At 33.6% G+C, this 24216-nt stretch overlaps 1 protein-coding gene across 9 annotated transcripts in view; it reads left to right on the top strand.

Annotated features, from left to right (window-relative positions):
• Dys (Dystrophin) overlaps positions 1 to 24216 on the top strand; it is a 1414635-nt gene that overhangs the window by 33509 nt on the left and 1356910 nt on the right. For 2 of the 9 annotated variants that reach the window (XM_085956686.1, XM_085956680.1), the window contains exon 1: positions 4015 to 4339. The exons of the other annotated variants lie outside the window; for them this stretch is intronic. In XM_085956686.1, coding sequence (XP_085812812.1) covers positions 4321 to 4339 — 19 coding nt within the window. In that variant the 5' untranslated portion in view covers positions 4015 to 4320. Of the gene's footprint in view, positions 1 to 4014; positions 4340 to 24216 lie in introns of those variants that run through there. 9 annotated transcript variants of the gene reach the window in all.

The following is a 24216-nucleotide window of genomic DNA, read 5'->3' as shown; positions in this document are numbered from 1 at the left end:
ATCTCACTTATCTGGTCAACCCGACACGCTGGGCCCCCCACAGCCTGGGCCCCCAGGCTAGAGCCCTGTCAGCCCTCCCCAGCCATGACCTACACCACTCCGGAATTCGGGTGGACACCGAGAATTTTTTGACAGTTGCATTAGGGATTGGGTTTCTAAAAAAACCTGACATTAGTGTTTCGAAATTTTTGTGTTAGAAATTAAAATCTAAGAAATTTTTCTAAAAAGGGTGCTGGAGAATTATTACAAATCATTGTTTTGCCGTGTTTTTATTTGTCTAAGCTCAAAGGTATAGTTTATTGGCTTTCAATTTCAGTGTTTAAAATCATTCTGATAATTTTCATTTTTGGGGGGTGCCAGGGCCCCTTGCCCCCCCCTGGGTGCGCCACTGCCCCACCCACTATGTCTTGTTTCGTGCTAAAACTATCAAATCTCAAGTTAATGTGCCGTAGTATTTTTATAGTAGGTAGATACAGTCAAATTAATGTCAGGTGTAAATTTTTGGTAGAAAGACAAATTAATAAATTCCAATAAAATAAAATTTATGGTTAATGTCTTATTCGTCGGGGTGTCATGACTGAGGATCGTCACGCAGATGATTTTCCTCTCGGCATTCAACGACACCGGGGCCTGTGTCAGTGGGAATTCTAAAAAAAATCACCGCCAAATTTATAAATTTTTCGAAGTATATGAAGTCAAGGGCCTTTTTTCCTAATAACAGTTTCTTCGAAATTTCGGAAAATTAATCAATTAGAGAATTATTTCTAGAGACTTCTCAAGACGATATTTAAAAATAATCATCAGATAAATCCACAGTATATTTTATTCATGAAACATTTTATTCTACACCGGTAACGAACCTTGAAATATTTACTCATTATATTATTATGCCGATGTTTTATAATTTTTATAATTTTATAACAATGTAACAAAATTGTAGATACTTACAATCTAATACAATAGGTAGATTTTTATGGGAAAGTGTAAATAGGTACCAGAAAAACATTATTTTATGACATGTAAAATGAAACATGACAATATTACATTTTTATCAGTGTATTTTTTTGTAAAATGAACAAAGTTAAATTTTTCGTCACAGATTGTATCGTTTATTATAAAAGAATTTTCATTTCCCGCCAAATTATTTGTCAGATTTAATTTCCGTAAGATTTTTTTGCTGTGCGAACTCTATCGTGAAGTAGCGGAAGTTATGCTTCTATGAATGCTGTTCGCTGTGCCGTGCCTGACTGCATTTTGAGCGATACAGGAAGGGGTTAGTGGGCGGGACATTTACTTAATGTTGCCGCATGTGAAATATTTCCGTACTGAAAGATATTTTCACTTTGAAAATAAATCACCATTCATGCATTTTTGATCAAACAAAAATTAGCAAGCGGTCAGTGAGATTTTAAAAACATTTTTTACATTATCCCTTTTTATAACTTTAAACACAAACGTGCGTTGATTGTGGTCATTGTGATTTATGTACCTAAGTGATGTTATGTGGGTACATACTTACGCAATTTAAAAACGTTTAACAGAATTATTTAAGTAATTTACACTCTAGTAGCGATCAATTAAAATAGATAGTTACAAGTTACAGCCAATAAAACATTTAAATGGTTCTTGAAACTGTTACTTCATCTCCAAAACTGCGACAAAGAATTTCAATGCATATAAAAGATCACGAGTTTATATTGCATATATTTGGCAACCATGGTACACAACATTATTTGGTTATGGCATTACCTTCTCGGTGTGATTATAAAAGGGTGCTCAATTGTGAAGAAATGTGTGATAATCTTATGTAAGTACATGCTATTGATTTTAGTATTAACCTCTGTATTATCATATTATACATTTTATTCAAGATTCAATTAGTATCGAGTTGGTTTTACTTGTGTAAGGTCACAACAGCACAACACGCTTCCAATATTGGTAGTAATTAAGGACATTCAAGGAAGGAGCGTATGCAGCCAAGATTGCACTGTGAGACAACATCAGAATCATTACTTTAAAATATACAATTAGGTATTAATTGTATTTGTTTAACGTATTAATAGGCATAATTTTACACTATAATATGGATAAATGTGTATGTAGTAATGTTAAGATTGGTTTTAACCACGGAACAAAATATAATATATGATACCTACTTCAATGTGAAACAATTATATAATTTATGTTAGTAGTAAATAAAACTTATTGGTGGTAGGTATATTATTTTTTTGAATAACAGATATACACAGGACCCAGTAATTCGTTTGGATTGGAAGTAACGAAACGCCCATTAATCTCCTGTTCGTCGCATTTTAACGATGCGACATTAATACGTATAAAAAGTAAAATGAAGAAAATATGAAGCCAATGATGGCAATAATTAAAAAATATTAAAATAACAGAATCCGCTATTATAGGTACCTACCGTATCATCAAAATGTATGATTATAATGTAAGGAAAACAATCTAGGAACCAAAACGAGTAGAACGTCTTTCAGCAATGCATCAACCATGGTTTATTATGATGATGTTGATGATGATTTTACACTATTATTATTTATAGATCTTCAACCAAAATAAGTATATTTAATAATAGTCGCTTGCTTAGAGAAGGTTCAATTTTTACAATGTAATGTATTCTTATAACTAAATTCGTATTACTCTATCAAAAGATTTTCTTACGGTACCCCTAAAAAATAAATGAGTGAGTCTGGTGTCTCAATTCAGTTTCACAAAATATTAAAATCTAATTATACAGACAATTGATGTACTTAAGCAAAAGTCCTTGTAGACTCTTCATTCATTTTAATCTCTCTCAAATTGTATTTTAAGTCAGTAGGTACGTTTTTCTACTATTTCACAAGGAAAGGTTTATAAATTTTTAATAAATACAGAATATAAAATTTGTCAGAAAAAAACAAAAAATATCGACACCACGGAATCTCATCTCAAAAGATATATTTTTTCACATCAGGTACTTCTTTAATTTTCCGCCAACGGGCAACGGATATCACTGCAGCTATCCCCAGTTTTCTCATATCTTGAATACATATTAACGTTTCTATAATATTGTCTTCCTGAAACTAAATCTGAAATCAGTTGCTAAAGAACAAAATATGTAGGTATTGTTTAAACACAATTTTGTGTCATAAAAGAAGCATTGGAGGTCACAATTTGGTACAACAATATTATCTATGATTGTGAGCATGAAGCAACGCGTTGTAGGTACCTCTAGGTAGTTAGACTGTCAGAATAAATACATTTAGAATGTGGCGCCCAGTTGAATTAACACTGATCTCTATGATATGTTATATATTTATCTACAATTAAATATTGTCATGTCATCATTCATGAGATCCAATTAATGTGTAGTGTTTAAAAATTAATTAGGACGTATATACTGATGTAGGCAATAGTTGTTGTGTGTAAAAGTGTAAATTATCACGTATGATAATTTTAATAACGCATTTACTCTGTTACTTAATACTAATAGTAAAATATTTATAAAAAGAGAATTGAACATAACAGCACACAAGTTGAACATCAAATTTAATACAGCCCTGTATTTCTGATAGATGATTGATTTTATCACTAATTACCTTTCATAAATCAGAAATTGCCGTTAAATGCTTGATACATAAAGACTAAGGTTCCCATTTCTATATCATTTGTCTATTCTGTGATGATGTCCAAAAATAGTGTAGAGTGGCTATTTGCAATACGACTTATCCCATTGTTTATTCCTTTACTTAACAATATTAATTCATTTTACAGGGTATAGTTAAGCCCTTGCCAGTCACAAGGCTTTTTAGTACTTTCGTAATAATTGTAGGACTGAATACTGTAATATCGTGGCCTTATCTACATGGATAAGGCTATTATTTATTAGAAGATAAAATATTGTGTGCGAGTTCATTCAAAAAATTTAACAGAGGACAATAAAATCGGGGAAAAAATATCTCACACTGGTCACATTAAAAGTTTTCTACTCGTTATGGCGGTTGTAATGTTGTCATAGCGTACGGGCTGTATTCGGTCGGTGCTGTCATGTTTCGTTTAATTTTTGATGTTTTAAGTTTATAACGAACTAATCGAATAATATATTTGAATCGAATAATACGTTTAATAATCGACAATCAGTGACTAGTGGTTTGAGTGAAGTTTAAAAGAATCTAGTGAAGTTTCACGAAGTTGAAGTTTTTTGGATGGGAGTGGTGGTTGTCATGCCGCAATACTTCAAAACATCTTGTTTTACGAAGAAATACCCATCTGGTGTGTGAAAATAGTGTTATATTGTAAAAAAGCGATTCAGGAATCATCATGGAGCCGCCTTTTATCGGTATGTTTGGTACTTTATGTATACAAAGTAGAGAAATACAAAAGTCAACAGGTTGTTTTTTTTACCTGTAAGCACCGGTGTGATGCTTGCTTGCTGTCTGAAATTTTCTATTCAGCAATTATATTTTTAACATTAAGTTATTTGACGTTTCATCGACTTTCGGTTTCAGATGTATGTAATAGTGTAAAAATAATTTGTTATTTATTTACCATTACTAAAATAAACATTGGAATGTTTCAAATTAAAAAGGCGACGAAGAATAAAATAAATAGTGTCGACTGTCAACTGAAAGTTTGTTTTATTTATATTCGAACTTGAATGAACTTTTCAATCAACATCTCAAGCACTCAATTTACTATTTAATAATTAAGTATATTTTTATAAACTGGGACATCAATCATAACATGGTTTTAGAATTAGATACTTACCTAATATAATAATATCTACCTACCTATTGTGTACTTGCACAATTACAAAATATATTATAACAATTTATAACACTGATGTTTATATAAAATTTTACCTTTGTTGAAAAACAAATTGTGGTCCTGTAATTTTATCGAGTTTAGTGTAATTGGAATTTGACTGGTAATTTTATGACACATTTTATATAGAAAAATAAACAATTCACATGAAATTAAAATCTATGTTACTGTCAGTTTAGTATTAGTAACTAATACGAACTGTTCGTGGTCCTTGTATGATGAGAACTAAATGAATGACTAAAAACTAATGAGGTTAAAATCATGGTTATATTTTTAAAGTACCTAAGTAAGTCGTAAAAAAACTCATAAGTCTACCTACCCGAACGTCTTTGGTCACACTTCCTTCATTGCCGAAGATCAGACATTAAAAAAACCAAATAAAAATACCTAGTCAATATTAGTGAATGGTACACACGATTAAATTTGGTCCTCGAAATTCCAGAAGTAACTCTAAGAGTCATTAGTATAAAAAATACATTTTTAATAGGGTAAATTATAATTAAGCTAAGAATGAATGGTAAAGATACAGTACCATAATTGAAAATGGACACCAATTATTTATTTTGATAAAGATTAAGATTAAGTACATAATATTCAAAAAAAGATTTTTTGTTTCATGAAAACTAAACACTATGACAGATGTAGTAGGTAGGTGAATTTTCCATTAATAATCTTGCTCCAGTGTTCTGACACAATTACTGCCACAACCAAGCGAAAACATATTGCGCAAAGCCCACCACAAGCGGCGTGGCCACGTGTTTTAATTTGTTTCTGGGTTACAGTAGGTCGTGTTTGGTTTTATATCTCGATTAGAAGATAGAAATGGATAAATTCCGGCGATGGTCATTGTTTTATTTGGTTCTGTCGTCGATAGATCGAATTGAACCATGTTTATTATTAATAAATAATCAAATATTTTTTATTGTTTTACGTTAGGTAGGTACCTAGTAATTTCTACATTTAATGATGTGAATTACGGAAGTTCTTTTTGAGCCATGGAGTAACTACTGTATCTTTACCAAATTAATAAATTCAATTTTACATGCGGATTATTGAGCATCACAATACCTATTTTCTCTTACCTTTTCTATGTTTACTTTTGAATTCGTAAATTTTCTTTCACGTTACAATTTTCTTCATGCCTATTATCAATCGTGACATTTTATTCATTTTACTAGCCTCTGTTTGTTTACTGTCAATCATTATAATTAGGTACTTATACCCTGTTTACACGTGCATGGATTTACTGCTGACAGCACGTATTATCGCGGCTGTAACAAGAAAATTGACGTGTAAACATGTATTATCGTGCAGTTGCAAGATTGCATGGATGACTCAAAAAACGCATCTGAATTTTCATCCGACAGTTGTGATTTTTTCGATCTGCGCCTGCGCAGTAGAACGATAGTGGCGAACATGTCGGCAAAAAACGAACTACACCGCGGAGACTCATTTAGAGGTTAACCGATTTTTACGACTTGTCAAAACCTCTCCTCTGTGGAGGCCCATATGATTCTATTAGGATCGGACATGGTCTGAAAAAAAAATAGTACCATAAAATGATAACATCGCGCCTCGCGTACTCTTGAAGAATGATGCTGGAGAGACAGTCAGGACTTTTACGTGTGAACAGTTATTAATTGTCACGATAGTTTAAAATATACACGATTGCTGCCAGTAAACCCATGCACGTGTACAGGTGCTATTACTGTTTAGACGGCTTTTTATCTTTTCCTCCTGTAACTGACTGATACCGACCAACTTTCATCAGATTTTCGGTGTTTGAGGTTAATTGTTGGCCGATGGCGTCTTACATAATATTATCCAGTATTTACTTACTTACTGTCATTATAATCGGTTTAGTTACTTTGTAATACTATTTTAGAAGTAAGTGTTTTGACTCTTCATTGTTTATTAAAACCGCAACAACTAGTTTATATTAGTGCAACAACCAGTTCGCATTCGGCCCGAACCGGTTGATTAGAACTTATTGGGCATGTTCTATAAAAAAAATGAAAGAGAAACAGTAAACACTGAAAAATCTAACTTCTGTAAGTATTTTGGAAGGATGAACTTTATAAATGTTTGGAAATAGAAGAATTAGGAGAAAACTGTGGATCCCAGTGTGACAAATTTAGAGCTATGAATAAGATTGCTAAACTGCGGTTTGATTCTTTGTGTTCTGTGAGAACATGCAATTTAATTTCTGTGTTCTTATTAGGAATACTCATTTTGTTAGTCATTGATATGCATTTAGCATTTATCCTAATAAATATAATATTGTAAGCTTGCACAGATCCAATTTCAAAAAAACAGGATGGACAGATGAAAAAAACAAAAGAAAATATTTTTACTGTCATTCGCATTACATGAATAGGTACATATTATATTTTGTGGTGGTTTCTGTATAATTTTAGTAACTAATAATGGGGACATTTTGTAAAGCATGTTACAGATTTATTGGAAGGTTTCAGAAGACATTCTATGTAATAATAATTAATAACTTAATTATTTATTAATTGGTGAAATAGGTAATAGGTACTTTATAAATAAGTACCTCGTACTTACTTACCTACTACCAAAAAATAAATAAAAATATCGTCATTCAATGTGTTCCATGGTAGCGAAAAGGTTAGACACCTGTGACCGGAAAACATACAACAAAGCCATATCGAAATTTTGAACACTACATTCTGGAGCAAATGTCCATGTATTTTGATGGAAAACATTGTTTATCTACAAAATGTTCTTGCTGCCTAACGTTTATTTCAGTAGGTACCAGGTGTGTCGTATTCGCTTTACCTGGCATAACACGTTAATTGCAAAACGTAAAATACAACCTGCCTCTGAAACCACTACTGGCAAATCGCAGACCGGACTGACGTAATGATCCTCAAATCGAGCTCGCTTGGCGAATTTGATTGTTTGTTTTATTGTAGTATTGTGAAGGTTAAGGTAGATTTCTCTTCTATCGACCGAGTTTTTCCTTTTATTCTTTTTTATTTATTTGCAGAGGCGGTTGTGTGCCCGCCGTGGATTTTTTTGCCTCAAATTCGCGAAGATTTTGATTCATTTTTGCCTTTTTCAATGATTCAGGCGACTGCCGATTAGAAATGCCAAAGTAGAATTGAGTGAATTTTGGGAAACAAATACTGTTTTTCTGCATAATATTCTTCTTTATGTGAAATTTTTTAAACCAGTATTTCGCAAAGTGGGCGACATCATTTCCTAGCAATCTAGGGGCGGTTTTAACTTTGAAAGCAGTTGGGGGGCATTGAACATAAATAAGGGGTGGCGTAAACAAAAATACATGTTTCATGTGTTGTGTGACACTCATGTATAATAGTTTGGTAGTTAAATTCGTAGTGATTACTATATTTTCCTAATAAACACTCACGAGCGCTCATTTTGATCGACATATCTTAACACGAAACTATTGGAAGGCGAGCGTGTCGGTAGGAATATGTGCAGCTGATATATAATATAGCCGAACATAAATATTAAAGCAGTGCACCATGTAGAGTAGAGGAAGGACAGATTTTTCTGGCATTGCGGCCACGACAAAATCACTTTGGAACGGTGTTAAGTGTCATTTGAAAATAACTAGCCAACACCTAAATGAGTCGCCTGCACTGCCACAAGAGTCTGACACCATTCTACACATATGTCCTATAAATAAAAAAACGTAAATTTGTCACTGCATATTTTTGTCTGTCGCAGAAAGTATAAAAATGTCGGTGTGGAGTACCTACCTACTTATTTTTTTTTTCTAAAAGTTGGCTAAATATGTTTGGTAATCTGGTATATCTAAACGAAGGTTGGTCATTATTTCAATGTCCATCTTATTAATTGCGACTCTTAAAATCATTGTCTGTGTTTTATATTCAACCATTGACGTACATATCATATTCTTCACTAGTCCCTGATTGATCCCCTTCTTGCTGATATTATTTTACTTACCCTTTTATTTTCACTCTCATATTAAGTTAAATAAATAGATGTAATGTTTACCTATATACAACGATGTTACGAAATAATTTGCCATACAATTTAAACTAGGTAGGTACTTTAGTAATTCTGATAGTAATAAACGCAGAACACGACGGAATAATAATAGGTAGGTATGTCATATTGCTATTTTTTCATAACGGGCAATTATTCGTAATTCTGGTTCAAATATGATACTTAAATCTACCTAGTTTTCAATCGATTTATAATTCTAGATTGCATCCACTGTATGGTTGGGAGACTGAAAGCAGTGAATAAATATCATCCAAAAAGTTACCAATTTCGTCTTCTCACAATGAATAAGATTCACGGGCTTTTAAACCCATTCATCAACAACAACAGCCGAGGTCGATCCACTGCTGGATGAAGGTCTCCCCTATCTAACTCCATTCTTCTCGGCCTCGTTCTTCTCTGTCACGCACATTCGCCGACATTAATGAGTTCATCGATCCAGAGGGTTTTGGGTACATGTGGTCATCAGCGTCACTGTATGACTGCATTTGTCCAGCGGTTGCCTACTCGGTGACTGACATGTCCTATATTACATAGCGAGTTATTATATGCGTACTTATCCATTGCTTATTTTATGATCTTTATGCGATATGCACAATTCCTGCCAAGTTGCGGCACTCCTAGGACCTAATGTTTGGATTTCACTTACATTAAGTGTGAAACTTTATCACTGTATGAAAAAAATGTGGCAATACTGATAACTATAACCGGACTGTTAATCTGAAGTATGTGATATACCCACTTTAGACGTACTCACGAACATGCCTTCGTAATCAACTTACCGATAAAAATGAAAAATATCGATTTCTTACACTGATTGAATATTGATTGAAATCCTAGTTTGTGTACAAACTGGCCTGCGATTTCCTAACTATCGATTCGTGTGTCACCCGACGACATGACGTAATTGTGACGTCAGCCAATACACGCTCGAGGCAAGCCGCCCAACACACACTGCTCACCATAGATATTATTACGCTGAAACACCTATTTGTGTATGGGGACAATGAATAACGCCAGCATTTGACTAGCGTTATTTTCTCGAATGCTATTATCACTCCGGTAGTACGTCACAATGATGTCATATGACGTCATGTCGACCGGGCGACTGGGACTCGCAAGTTCTAACATAAGGCCCCTGGTGCTTGGTATTTTGTCTATCGGTTTTCTTTGAAATATCAGGTACTAACTCCTGCCTTTTGTTACTTGCAAAAACCAAAATCTAGTAAATTCAATGTCTCAGAGTAGGTATATTGATAAGTAAGTGAAACATGTTGACATGAAGTTGGCCAAAGATATTGGTATTTTTAACTTGCGGCAATCTTTAGAAAAAGACTGTTCCCCTTGACAATTTAGTGTTTACATCACAATGGCCACGGTATTGTTTCCAACTACTTACATACGTTAGTTGACGAAAAATTTTCAGACAGGACGAGAAAATAAACCATTGAATTCCAAGAAAAAATCCAAAATTTTCTCAAAATTTGAAAGCAATATCTATCTACTTACTTAAAATATAATTACTTCCTTGTTAGGTACCTATATAGTTAATAGCCGAGCTCATTCATCCACGCATCAAAATGGTAAATGTTTGTGCATATTTTGTTGTACAAAATTTACTGTTCAAACGATGATCCGCACACATGGTATACATATAAATATTAAAGTGAACATGTAATATCCACCAGTATAAGTTGTCCGCTGAGTGAGGGCGCCACAAGCTAATATTTGAGATATCACTCATTAATTTTTATACTGTTATAAATTCGAACACCTGACGATTTATATTGGAATATCTATAGGTATCTATAGGTACCAGTGCTTAGAGCGCGATATACCTATAACAATAATTTGGTCTTTGTGATACGCGCCTAAGTTTAGGAGGCCATTTTCGCCAAGTTCAGTGAGAAAAACATATATTATTCTTATTAGAACGCCTAAGTGGAACTGAGAAAGAACATGTGGCGTGTTTCTTATAGGCCATCCATGGACTGAAACCGTATGCGGTTTCGAACCGTGTGCTATACTAAGCTTATCTTTTCTGGTCATGGAAATATATTTCCACAAAGTATATTATAAGCATCTGATCGGATCCGTTTATACCATACACTTACACTTACAAATTTAGTGTAAATATATTTTCATGAACACAAGTCATAAGTTTAGTATGGCACACATATATAAACCGCATACGGTTTCAGTCCATGGATGGCCTCTTAATATTATTCTTGTGAGGACGGTTGCTTAACGTCGACAACTGCAGCAAATGTACGCAAAACGTGGTGGTTCTTTGCTTGATTCCTATTGGATCCATTTAGGATCAAGCAAGACTTGCTTTGTGAAACTGCAGTCTGCGTCGATTTGCAGCGCCTTGTGTGTCTTCGCTCTAACTTAGTTGGTATCATATTGTATAAATGTATGGACATCTAGTGAGTGGAGCCCACTCCTTGGAAATACTCTATGTAATGCGATATGTACTCGTATCACGTATCAAGTGAGAGGAATTGCAATTGAATAATTCGATGCCTAACACATCGATAGTAAAATATGTTACGAGTATTTGGATTTTAAGACTCAGTTAGACGACGCCTCAGTTGCTTGGTTAAAGTCGCGTGCGGTGACTTCTTTGAAGGGATTCTGTTTAAAAAATACATATTTGCATACTACTTGCTACATAGTATTTTTAGTATTTACTGTGGTTTGGTATGATTTAATTCGGAGTATTGGCTCTGAGATATTCTAAACATAGTTGCATAATATTCATAATATAGAATGTCAATAATAACGAATCAACCAAGAGAGTCACAAGACAATGTATAAATTATAAAACCATTAGAAGTAGTATAGTTTATCTTCTTCGCCGTGTCAGGTCTTCAATATCTGCAAATCGTTCCATCGTTTCGTGGTTTCCAGAAGTTGGCGAAGGCAACACCATTTTCCTCGACTTATAGGATCTTGTCGAAATTACAGCTTACTGGGCAAGCCTTGCCAGACAATAGGTGTTCCATCATTTGTATTTCACTACACTCGCAGGTTTGGTTATCGGATAACCATAATTTCATAATGTTGTCTCGGGTGCGCCTAGTTTTACCATAGTTCTCAGTTTGTTTAGTGCTTTCCATGTATGGTACCCGAGACCGTCTCCGGGTGGGAGATGCTCTGCTGGCTTAACCCAATCTTCGAGACCTAGGCTAGATTCGCTTCCCATTCGGACAGTCGAGCTTCTTCGAACGGGACGGTCAGAGGGTATGGTTGGCGCCACAATGCCTTTTCTGGATTTTACATGATTGCACATTTGATACCCATGCATGACGTGTCGCGGGTCCCTCTCTTGGGCTGCTTTGATTGAATTGATGAATTTAATGAAAATTTAGACCGTTGGTTTAAAACATTAAGTCACAATGAAATAAATGTCGAAAGGCATAATCTAGTCGCGAGTACAAGCGAAGTACTTACTCTAGTTAAGGGAGTTGTATAACAATTTTTAAATAACTTTCATAGATTCATTCCTTAGATTTAATAAACCAACTGGGTTGAATTTTCTATTGAATTTCGCTGTAAATCTGCAATGGAATTGTCAATGGTTTTATGAAGACGAGAAATGGAAATGGTATCCACCACTATGTACTAAATTTGGCGTCAAGGCAATTGTGTAAGTCTGTATAAAATAATCAACGGATATAAACACACATATTACCTACTTACTAAGCCGAACAAAATGGCCAGCGCTTGTAAACTGCCACTGTTTTAATTTGACGCAATTAAGGGTTAATTAATGACGTCACTGCCTGAAGGAATGTCGACCATGAAGCTTAAGCCAATTAACCCCTACGCTGCCATCAACACATTCACACGAATTAATAAAATACTTTTCATCTTGATTACCCAAAACACGACACAGCTTCATAATAAGCAATAACACTTACGCTGCCAGATACGCTCGTAAGTAGGGCGAACGGGAGATGATTTCCTTAAAACATTTTCAAAGTAATTTCGTATGTAATACGACGAATAAGTAATGACAAACCGCCCTTTGATCCGGACGTATACGATATGTTTGGTGAGTGGGGAAGTTGTTTTATGATGAACACTGTTCTGGTAAAAACACGATACTAATGCATTCTTTCAATACTTTAAGCCATCTAATAATCTAGCCATAAGCAGAATTGAATTCATTTTCAGTTAATTCTGTTTTGTATGGAAAGTTATTTCAGAAAAATCCGTAAAAAGTAAAAGACTATTATTGGTTGCTAAGGGGGTGGTCTTAGCAACTAAATTATTAATATATACGTGCATTACTATGGAAATCAAAATGAAATGTCAAAATGACATTTCAGTATTCTATATTTGTTTGTTTGTTTTTTATTTACTTCATATCAAGTACAAGTTTGAGCATATTGAGCATAATAATTCAACAGAAAATTTAAAAACGTTGTCTATAAAAAGTTCTTTTTATCTTGTAATTATTAAACTATCGTGACAATAACGGTTTATATGTAAAAGTGCTGACTGTCTCTCCAATCTCATTCTTCAAGAGTGAGCGAGACGCGATGTTGTCATTTTACGGTGCTATTTCGTGTTATTTGACAGGTAGTGAAAATCGGTCAATCTGAAAATTCGTTCGTAGTCCGTTTTTTTTCCGGCAGGTTCGCCACTATCATTTTACTGCGCAGGCGCAGATCAAAATAATCATACTGTCGCATGAAAATTCAGAAGCTTCCAAACTTTTTTGATTCATGCATGCAATCTTGCCAACTGCAGGATAATACATGTTTACCCATACATTTTCTTACTGCCAACCGTACATCCATGCACGTATAAACGGGGTATTAGGTTAAGCATCTTATTGCTTCAGCAACAAGGAGATCACTACTGATTTCAAAAACACTGTTAAGATGGGCGTAGTAAACTCTGTGCATTCGGTGTGTATTGAAAAACCGAAATATGTGGCGAATCGGTTTTACGATCGACAGCGGGGATGGAAATGCATGCATATGGGTGCCGTCATAAACGGGTGTCAGTACCAACATATAAGTAACTTGCTACCTTCTACTACTCATTAAGTAATTATGCGTTTCTTTGACTACTTTAATTAATATAAGCACTTACGAATATGTACCTACTTATATTTAAAGAAACAAAGATTTCAATTTTATAAAGCAAACTGAAAACAGCTGATGTTAGCAGCATGTATATTTTTACTTCGATGATGACATAATGTTACTCGTATGTCCTATCGATTTTTTTTATATGGCGCTAAAAGTTCATTAGGTCATCGATATATTTATGTTGTTTGCCAATGTCAAATAAAAATAATTTCACACCTATACGGCAAAATTCCTGTTTCATATATATTTTTTTGGTATTTGGACAAGACAAGTTAAAAGACGAACCCCGAACTCGCTGGCATAATGGAGAGTGGGAATGCAACGAGAAGACAAAATTCCAGGCCATTCAACGTGACCATGAAACCAATAGTTCTGTATGGGCGTGACACCTGGAGCCTAACCGGAGAAACAAGAAATAGCTATCTAAGTATCCGTAAACGAAATTCTCCGAAGAGTACTTGGACCGGTCAAAAAAATTAATCCCGATTTAGTAATTGTCTGGAGGGCGCCAATACTCAGATGGGACTGTCCATTGCCGACTCAAGTAGAAAGCCGATACATTCACAACGACTGGTGCTACTTTTTCCGCCCCTCCCGTTGTTGTATATGTATAAACTGTCATCGTCTGTTATTGTTCTCTAGAGCATGGTTTCCCAAACTATGGGTCGCGACCCACCAGTGGGTCGCGAGCGAATATTGAGTGGGCCCTCGCCACTGTATACATGAATTTAAAAAAATAGAAAGTGATAAATTTGATATTTCATTCAGCTATTTATAATTCCTAAAAATTGAAATAAACTTGAGTTACGGAAAATATTGTGATATAATAATAATAATTTGAATTGCCAATGCACTACAGATGGCAGGCAGCACAGTCGCGGATTTTTGCAGTTCACGATAAAATTCGAGCGTTCATGAAAAAGCTTATGTTGTGGAAAAGTTGTATTGAGAATGGCAAGTATGATTGTTTTGAAACACTTGAAACTTTTATTATTGAAAATCAAGTGCAGCCTAAGATGAACGTACTGTGTAAAATTTCCAGTCATTTATCACTGTTAATAAATAAATTTGACGACTATTTTGGGGAAGAGATGAAAAAGTTTGATTCGTTGCGTTGGATTTGTAACCCATTTCAAGACGACTTACCAACTAGTGTGTCAACAAAAGCAAGTGAAGAACTCATTGATTTATCAGAAGATACGTCACTGAAAAATAGTTTCAAATCGTAAACAGTTAACGAAATTCTGGCTCTCGGTTGTTCCTGTTCGATGAAGCTATGAAAGTCCTCCTCCTCTTTACTACCTCATATCTATGTGAGGTCGGATTTTCGGCTATGGTTAACATTAAAACTAAATACCGAAATAAATTGGATATATCAAACTCACTGCGATTAAAAGTAACTAAAGTTGAAGTTGATGCTAAAACTGTAATGAAGAAAAATAAGAAACAAATACATCCTTCCCATTGAAATAACTTTGTAAAAACACCTTGCAGGTGTAGGTATTTAAGTAATATTTTTTTTAAGTTGTGATTTTTATTTCATTCATATTGGTAACACTTATAAAAAATATATTTTTTATTTCAATTAGAACAAATAAGACAGCATTAAGTAGTTCCACGACTCGCCACTAGAGAATCTGAGCATTACCAATATTTATGCCCTCTTTTCTCTAAGACAGCTAAGAGGTGGATCCCAAGATTGGAAATTTTTGTTAGATGGGTCGGAGCCCAGGCAACTTTGGGAACCGCTGCTCTAGAGTAATTCTAAACATACTGACGCATCTTTCGTGTCCACACAGGGAATGGTTTGATTTGAATAGATAAGTTACATGATAAATAATACACTAGCATTAACACACCTTCTACAAATGTAATGCATAGATCAATGCTACATATTTTTTGGAAATCGATATAACCAACGGTTTTTGTGTGAAGGACTAGTCTGACTTTGACAGTGCTGATGAATAACAGGAATGTATAGTATTTATTAATAACACTGATAGTTAATATATTTGATTTGAGATTTTTTTATAATTCAATTTGAAACGAGAAAGGGGGAGTCAATATGTCAAGCAATCTGGGATCTGATTTTGACAGCTGAAAAGTGGACCACTCGTTGCTTGTGCAAAAAGTTATGCTCAGGCTTTAATAATCTAAAGATGGCGGTGGACTGTCACATTGTAAAATGCAATGGATCTGGGCTTCTCCACAAGGTTTATGAAGGACCCCATTAGGCATTCGCAGGAGATAGGAGGATATTATGAAAAGGGATGGAGAAAGACTAAGTGTGACCAACTAACTTTACTAAATGGTCAGAGATACTCGGGATAGAGATACGTTTGTGCAGTTGACTATGGATTTGAGTGGTTTGTAGGGCCAGCTTAAACCAGTACCTAAGTGAATAAGTATAGATATACATATTCATGTAATTATATTCTTTTTAACACAACATGCCTAGAGGCCCACTGACAATTAATAGTGTAGCTTAACAGTAGTATACATATTTAGTAATAGAAGTGAAACAATCACAAACTCCCAGGCTTTGAGAAAATCACGTAAATGTATTGTATCCTCATCGGATCGAACCCGGAGTTCCCGGATGAAAGGCCTGCACAGAGAACTCAGAAATAATGGGAACTGAAATACCTAACGGGTAAGGCGATAGCAGGTAACCGACTCGAGTAAGGAAGAATCCGGCTTAAACTTACTCACGTGTCAAGAATACATTATACGTCGAATACTGAAAACTGCTCTCGTTTATGCATTTACGCTCATTTAATGTTGGTGTATTACACACACTATTGCACGTGCATAATGCGTGCTTCATTTTCGTAGGACACTCACACATTCAAAACCCTGCATCAAGATGCGGCGTATTGAATATAGCCTATCGGTATTCTATTTATTATCTGTTCTGTGGGCCTGCACCACGAGAGCCGCTCGTAGTATTACATACATACGTCACCATCAGAAGAGTTATTTGTATGACGTCACTAAAAACCATGACCCCTGCCGAGAAAATTTTCTTCTTCGTAGTCGTTATTCCTCACTGTTGCAGGTCGATACATCCCTAGCTCGCGAACGACGGTATTTTCGGATTCCTTCATGCATATTTTGGCATAATGAAAGCCTGTCGTAGAGAGAAGATCGTAACGTCATATTATTTTTTTTGCTGGTGCCTACCAGTCGCTTCTAATTTTCGGCGATTCGGCGAGCATTATAAATGAAGAAACTGAGTAGGTACCTACGAGACGTTCAATATTATATTATAACCTATTTTGGTTCTGTTTGCCTCTGCTGTAAAATTATTATTTTTATATATTTTTTCATACTTTCATAATTTTACATACTTATAGTAAGGGCTAAGGCAGTGGTTTCCAAACTTTATGTTACTACGCCTCCCTTTTAAAAAATCTAATCTTGGTGCCACCCCCCTCCCTTTATTCCAAGGGTCGGCATCTTGTCCAAGTTTTCGACTTCTAAAATATATAAGAGAGTATTTTTTTAACGCTCCGTCTTCAAACAGAGCTATCAATACAGAAAATAATAATCACTCTGGTGACCACACGAAATTAAACAATATAACACAATAATATCTTATATAATTTGCGATCCCGATTTTTCGAACAATCTAACAAGAGTCTAACCACTTTAACCCCACACCTATTTCATTCACTGCCATTACTTCTTAAAGATGCACTACATATAAATATACATTTTACGTCTAAACATTATTAATGTACTAATACAAAAAATGAAAAAAGACTTAATTAATAAAATAAACAAGGTTTTATGTATCTATAGTCTAAGGCTTAAGATTTTACTGTAATATAATATTCATTTTTAAATTTATTTGTTTTTAATGCGATTGATGTGCTTATTTATTAGCACAAGGTGGTTTTTTTTATACTAAATGGGCCTGCATTGATTTATTCACTCAATTTTAACCAAATAGACAAGTTTAGCAACAAAGTTATCGTTCCTAAACAAATTTGTCTCTTCAATATGATTTGACCATTTATATTTTTTTTCATGATATAGAAGTGAGATATAATAAAATTAGTCTCCAATCTTCAGATGGGTTTACAAATAACCTTACTTTTATATAGGACTGTTTTTTTATGTAGTTTATAACTAGCGGCCGTTTTATGAACTATGTACTTGCAAACTGCAAACCATGGGCTACATTTATGTTAAACTATTCGCGCCTCCCAGTTTGGAAATCGCTGGGCTAAAGAGTATAGGTACCTACCTCGAACATTGTATTCAGAGATTCAGAGGTTAAGATTTCCCGAAAATAAACAAAATCTGGCCATAATTAAGTAAGTAGGTACTTGGTTCTTAATTATTTTCTCGGAAATTATATTTTTTACCTTACCCAATCAAAAAAAAAAATATCAAGCTGGGGATTATTGAACTTGGGGGGACCTTTCTGATAATTATATACCTATATATTTTTTAGCAAAATTCATTTTTTCCCCAATCCATAGTAGGTAGGTAAGTACTACCCAATACAACAGAATAAAACAAATAATAAGATGGCAATGTGGTGCAACCCAGTCGCCATAAACCAATACTTTGAACCCATATTTGGTTTATGCCTTTATGGGGTCAGCCCATAAAACGCAAGCAATACGAAACCCGCTTAATACCTTCAAATATTATCAATATTGTATGCGCGTTCCGTTTACTGTAAAACTTACTTGTTTTTAGTTTATCTCATTTTTTTTACTTACATTCTTAAGACTTAGACATTCTTTTAGCCACATCCAGATGGTAACTCGCTTCCCTTATTTTTATGTTTCCTGCTTAGCGTTATACAATACCTTATGGCTCTTTCATCTTAGGAATGATATTATTATGTGCTTTTCATACCCTATTCCATCTTTACGAACGGAGACAATAATTATTTACCTGTATTATTTTATTGGTGACATTTGGTTGTATTTAGGCTTCTAGTATTTTTAGAAAACATATACGGTAATGTAAATGCAAATTAGATAACACATCTGTTGATATTACCGCACTGGGTCGTCTATTTGCTCATTCATTCGTATTGATAAAATTGATAACTCCCGATTAACCGGTTATTTGAATACTGATTATTGGTTAGGATCGCCGAGGACGCTACGCTTTCACGTGCCCGCCTACCTGTGCACTTGTACGAACAGGTGATCTTACACATTTTTTGTCTACATTCATTAGAAGGTAAGTAATGTGCTGGGGATTAAATAGATCTAAGTGGTTAGGTTATGCACTGGGGCGTAACAAAGTGTTTTTGCGCCCGGGATAGTAACAAATAATGCGCTCCTTACGTATTACGTATTACAAAACTTATATTCTATGCATCAGTGGCGAAGGCTCCATAAGTACTAGGCGATTATTTAAAGTCTACCTTCTTAGAAAAATAATATATCTTCAAGTAGGTACTTATTTAATTTATATTAAAATAGGTAAGTAAATAAAAAATATTTTTGCAAAATATAAAATAATTGAGAGTCATCTGTCAGGATTTAGAATAGCGTTTAATTAAGTTGAGTTTCGAATAAACGATAAGTGGCCATAAGCGCCATCTATTTTCAACTGAATTAGCTTCGGATTTTGATCGACAGAATCCAAACTACATTTTGTATCGCTATGACGTCACATAGCATCAAGCATGTCTGTAAATTTGAACTGAATCTATAAGCGCTACAGATTACGCTACTAGGCTCTACACTCTAAGAATATGCTTATTTTCGATGACATAAGATGATTTTAAAAAATCCACAATTTATACTCATTGTTCAGTTTTATATCGTTAGTGAGCTATTGACGTTTCATCGATTTTGTGTGTCATTGACATTAGTGTGTACATATTCATCAGTAGTAATATCAAGTAAGTATATTTCTTTTCTCATCTCCACAGCCTACTGCTTTCCAAACGTCACCCTTCGCCACTGCTATGCATACATCTATACTACATATAAATAGTAAAGTTAATCTGCGTACGGTTTTCATTCTCAAATTTAAATAATATGGATTAAATAACTAAAGCTATTATTTAATGTAGGGGGTTTTTTTTAATAAATGTACCACTCCATAAGAGGGGACATGCTCGTCGTAGGTCAAAATTGAGTTTTTATTGTATTTTCAAACCATGATCCTGGACACTCCTTAAACGTTGTAGATAATCTATTTATATAATTTTGAAGCCTTATTATCCCTAATATTTATTTTAAACATTTGATGACTGCATAAAGTATTTTTGTTACATAAAATAGTATTCTTTTAAACCTCTCGCTCTAATGTTTTAGAATATAGTCATATTTCGGTACATAACTGTGCAGTGGTGTTAAGATTTTTTACATTTATTAATTTTTAAACGCATTTATAAAACCATTAGTATAATTTATCACGAGATAATTTTTGTAAAATATTCACGATAAAAATTATATTTATAATCTTTGTGATCCCAAATTTGACAAGAATTAGGCATTTTATTATTCAAAAAATCGGCAAGATTAACAAATTTGAAGATGATTCTAAAGATACTTAATATAAGCTATGTCTTTGACCATTCAAGTGTGATAAACATCTTATGAATAATGATTGCTTTATAATAATTATTGATCTAAGAATAAGGTAGTGTTTTTTTGAAATACGCCATTTATTTTGTCATTCCCCAGTGCTTAAGCTACAACATACGGCCGTAGCCATAAATTGACAAACTATAATTGAAGTAGGGAGTAAAATGATATTGACGCGCGTGTTTGAACATGTACCGTTAATTTTGTCTCAATGCTATACGGCAATATCTTTCCGGTAAGACAGCTCACGGTGAGCTGTGATACGTACAATTTACATGTACGGACTGCTCGTGCACGTATAAATCTGGGTTTACAAGATAAATTCTTAGGCATCTTGTTTTCATAATTCTAAAAAATATACAATATTATTTTACTTACTTACTTTTTAAGCACATTACTCATCTTCACCACATTTTTTATCTCCTTGCCATAAGATAATAATATACCTAATAAAGTATTTGTCATTGTCGGCATTCAGTCACTAGGTTCAAAAATAATATTATAAATAAGTGCTTCTCAATATTTTTGGACATACCACACACAGACATTTACTAATATTAATTATTGAGTTAATTAAAAAAACTCAACAAGAATTTTTCCCACGTCACTTCATTATTTTTTTTTAAATTTATAGCTAACTTTAGATAATAATTCGGCATTTTCAGCTTACGTCCTTTGTACACAACTTGTATTTAGTTGTGTTCAACGTTATTATGCAATAAAACCTATTTTGAAAAAATTGAGGGTTACGCCCGTTTTCCTTTATACTGTCGATATGTATTTAGGTAGTTTAAATTAAACATTATTTTTATGCCTAGGTCGATTCTTGATTGAGCTGCTTCGTGTCTACGTATGTGTATTATATTAATTTTAATGTTAATGCCATCGGGCAAAATGCAGCGAATCTCTAGACGTTTTGAGTAGACGCTTGTTTTATTTCTCGCACGCAACAATATCTTGCAGCACACTACCCAATTGCTCCACGGAACATCGGTTGTGAAGCTCTGCGATAGACTGATATCGTTCTCTCTTATCAATAATTCAGTATGTAAACAAAATAATATTAAATTGTGGTAAGTGCTTAAATGATGCCTTACTGTTCTGGTGATAAGAATAATAAATATTGTTACATTTTAATGGTACTTATCAGTATTAAATAGTTGCTTATATACATATAATAATATATTTCGTCTCATAAACTAACTGACTTTTTGCCTTTTAGATGCATATTATGAATTATGTAGTGTACTATATTCTGGTGTACCTACTTACGTCTATATAGGGATTGAAATACCGAATAATAATAACAATACCGGTATTCGTAAAATAATTGTTAAAAACAGAAGTAAGTACCTACTTACTTACCAATAAATATAATATATGCGAAAATCTCTTTAAAATATTAATATTTTATAGCATGTGTCAATGTTGGTCTCCAATGACGATGAAGGCCAACGGGAGTAAACCAGACATCGCGTAACACGACAAAAAAATTACAGTCCTGTTAAGCCTTTTATGTTAATTAATACATTTTGTTTCCACCTTTAATACCGAATATATTAGTATTGTATGATTTTTAAAACCGGTGTTTTGGTACGTATCGTAAAATACTGAGATATTGGTATTGAAATGCCGGTGTTGCAATCCCTACGTCTATATAAACTTAAATTTCTCGTCGTAAAAATTATCTACTTTGTATTTTACCCATGATGTCATATTTATGAAAAAAAAGAAGATACGAAAACCTCATACCTACATATTATTATCGTCTTCTATTACTAAAAAAAAATTGTAGGTCCTGTAACTACGTACGGCATTAGTGAACAACAGTGTTGCAGACAAAGTTGGCAGAAAAATAATATGCTAGATTATTAATTGTCAAAATTAAGAAACATTTTCAGAAAGTGGCATTTCAAAAAATAGGTCATAATAATAATATTATGAATGTTGTTTTCACTAGAACATAGATTAAAGAATAATGATTTGCAACTAATAAATACGCTGAAAATGAATATAGGCACGAAATTTGGTCATCGATTGAATATGCCATGGTATATTTTTATTTTATTCGTAAGGTTTTAAAAGGTACAAAAGCTAGCGTGTATTTTCTTAGATTCATTTTTTGCTGTCTTGCGTGGTCAGATTCAGATTCATCATTCATTACTTACTATTTATTATTGTGAAAAGTGCAGAGATTTGAACTACATATTCAGATTGATTTGAGATGTCAAATATGTGAGAATTGTCAAAGTCGCAACGACACAACATTTTCAAATATTTTTTAAAACACAAAAGCCCCGATGTTACGGCTCAACATGTTTCATTTAAAAGCATGTAACAATGCCATTTTATAATAGAAAATAGATTCACTTTTTTATTTAGTAGATTTGCACTTTTCTGAATTTTATTCCCTGCCTCCACTTTTTTGAAACGTGTCCTTTACTTCTATGATGAAAATATGGTCACCAGGGAACTTAACATTAATATTGTCACAGTAAATTTTCTTATTAGTGGACTACTTATAAGCTAAATATCTTTCTACATAATATTATTACATAATATGTAAGTTATTAACTGATGTCGGACGAAGTATTGCGAAATTGTTTTATTTTATGAATGAAGTAATGATTCATTAATAAGCTTCGAGAGTACGTCTTGAACACAACATACACACGATAGCTGCTGATTTTTTTCTTGTATTTGTGTATTACGATACCTAAATGTTATTTTTAATTTTTAGTAAGGTATAATTTATGAAATTACGCTATAGTTTTCCAGTGACTGCTTTGTGTATTTCATCGTTGTAGAGTTGATTATGTTACAATAGGTAGGCATGTCTGTTTATATTCTGTCCAGACGCCACTTAGAGTGATTAATTTTCCGAAAAGGTAGTAACGCAACATTTTCATCTACGCAGGTATTTAAATATTACGGAAAATTTAAATTTTCGTGCTTCGGATATATTATAGTCAACGTAGGTTACAATTTTTGGCAAAATTACGTCATTATTATAGTATTTTCTGCACGAGGAGTCCGACAAACGGAAGGTTATCTGTTTACATCGAAATTTTGTGAAAAATGGCTTGCGAAAATAAAAAGAGGTAGGTACATACAAGAGTTAAGTTATTAATGTGAGTGAGTAAAATGCGCTGGTGTGGGTGTGTCTGTATGAGCGCATCTTTGGTGACGTAATAGATTTTAATATGCGAATGATCAAGGATACTTACTAGTCTTACTACACTTTGTCTTTGTAATAATGTTATGTATTAGAATTTATTTAGATACAAGATTTACTGCATCACAATAAGTATAAGAACATTTTTTTGTATTTCTAGTACCTTACTTGGAGCGAAGGCTAGTAATATAACGCCAAGGCCGAGATGCATAATGTAAAACTTATTACTATTTAAATACTAATTACACGTTATTCGAGAAATTAGGGCGAGATTCATATTAGAATGTCGTGTTATGTACGTTAGATCGAAATGACGAAGGATGGCATATATCAAAATATGAATGACACCTGCAAGAATATTAACTAAAGAGGGAACGTCTCGTTTCTTAATCAAAATTATTGCCATTTAAAAAAAACAGTTTTCCCGATAATTATTAAATATTTTTTAAATTATCATCCAATCGTAATGTTAGCATGAAAACTGCAAAATATGTATAAATAAATTAAGTAAGTACTTACT

Source organism: Rhyacophila brunnea, unplaced genomic scaffold, assembly GCF_057557595.1.
Source record: "Rhyacophila brunnea isolate RB1 unplaced genomic scaffold, BYU_Rbru_1.0 scaffold_6, whole genome shotgun sequence".
NCBI classification, from domain to species: domain Eukaryota; kingdom Metazoa; phylum Arthropoda; class Insecta; order Trichoptera; family Rhyacophilidae; genus Rhyacophila; species Rhyacophila brunnea.
This window is presented reverse-complemented; position numbering and strand designations above follow the sequence as displayed.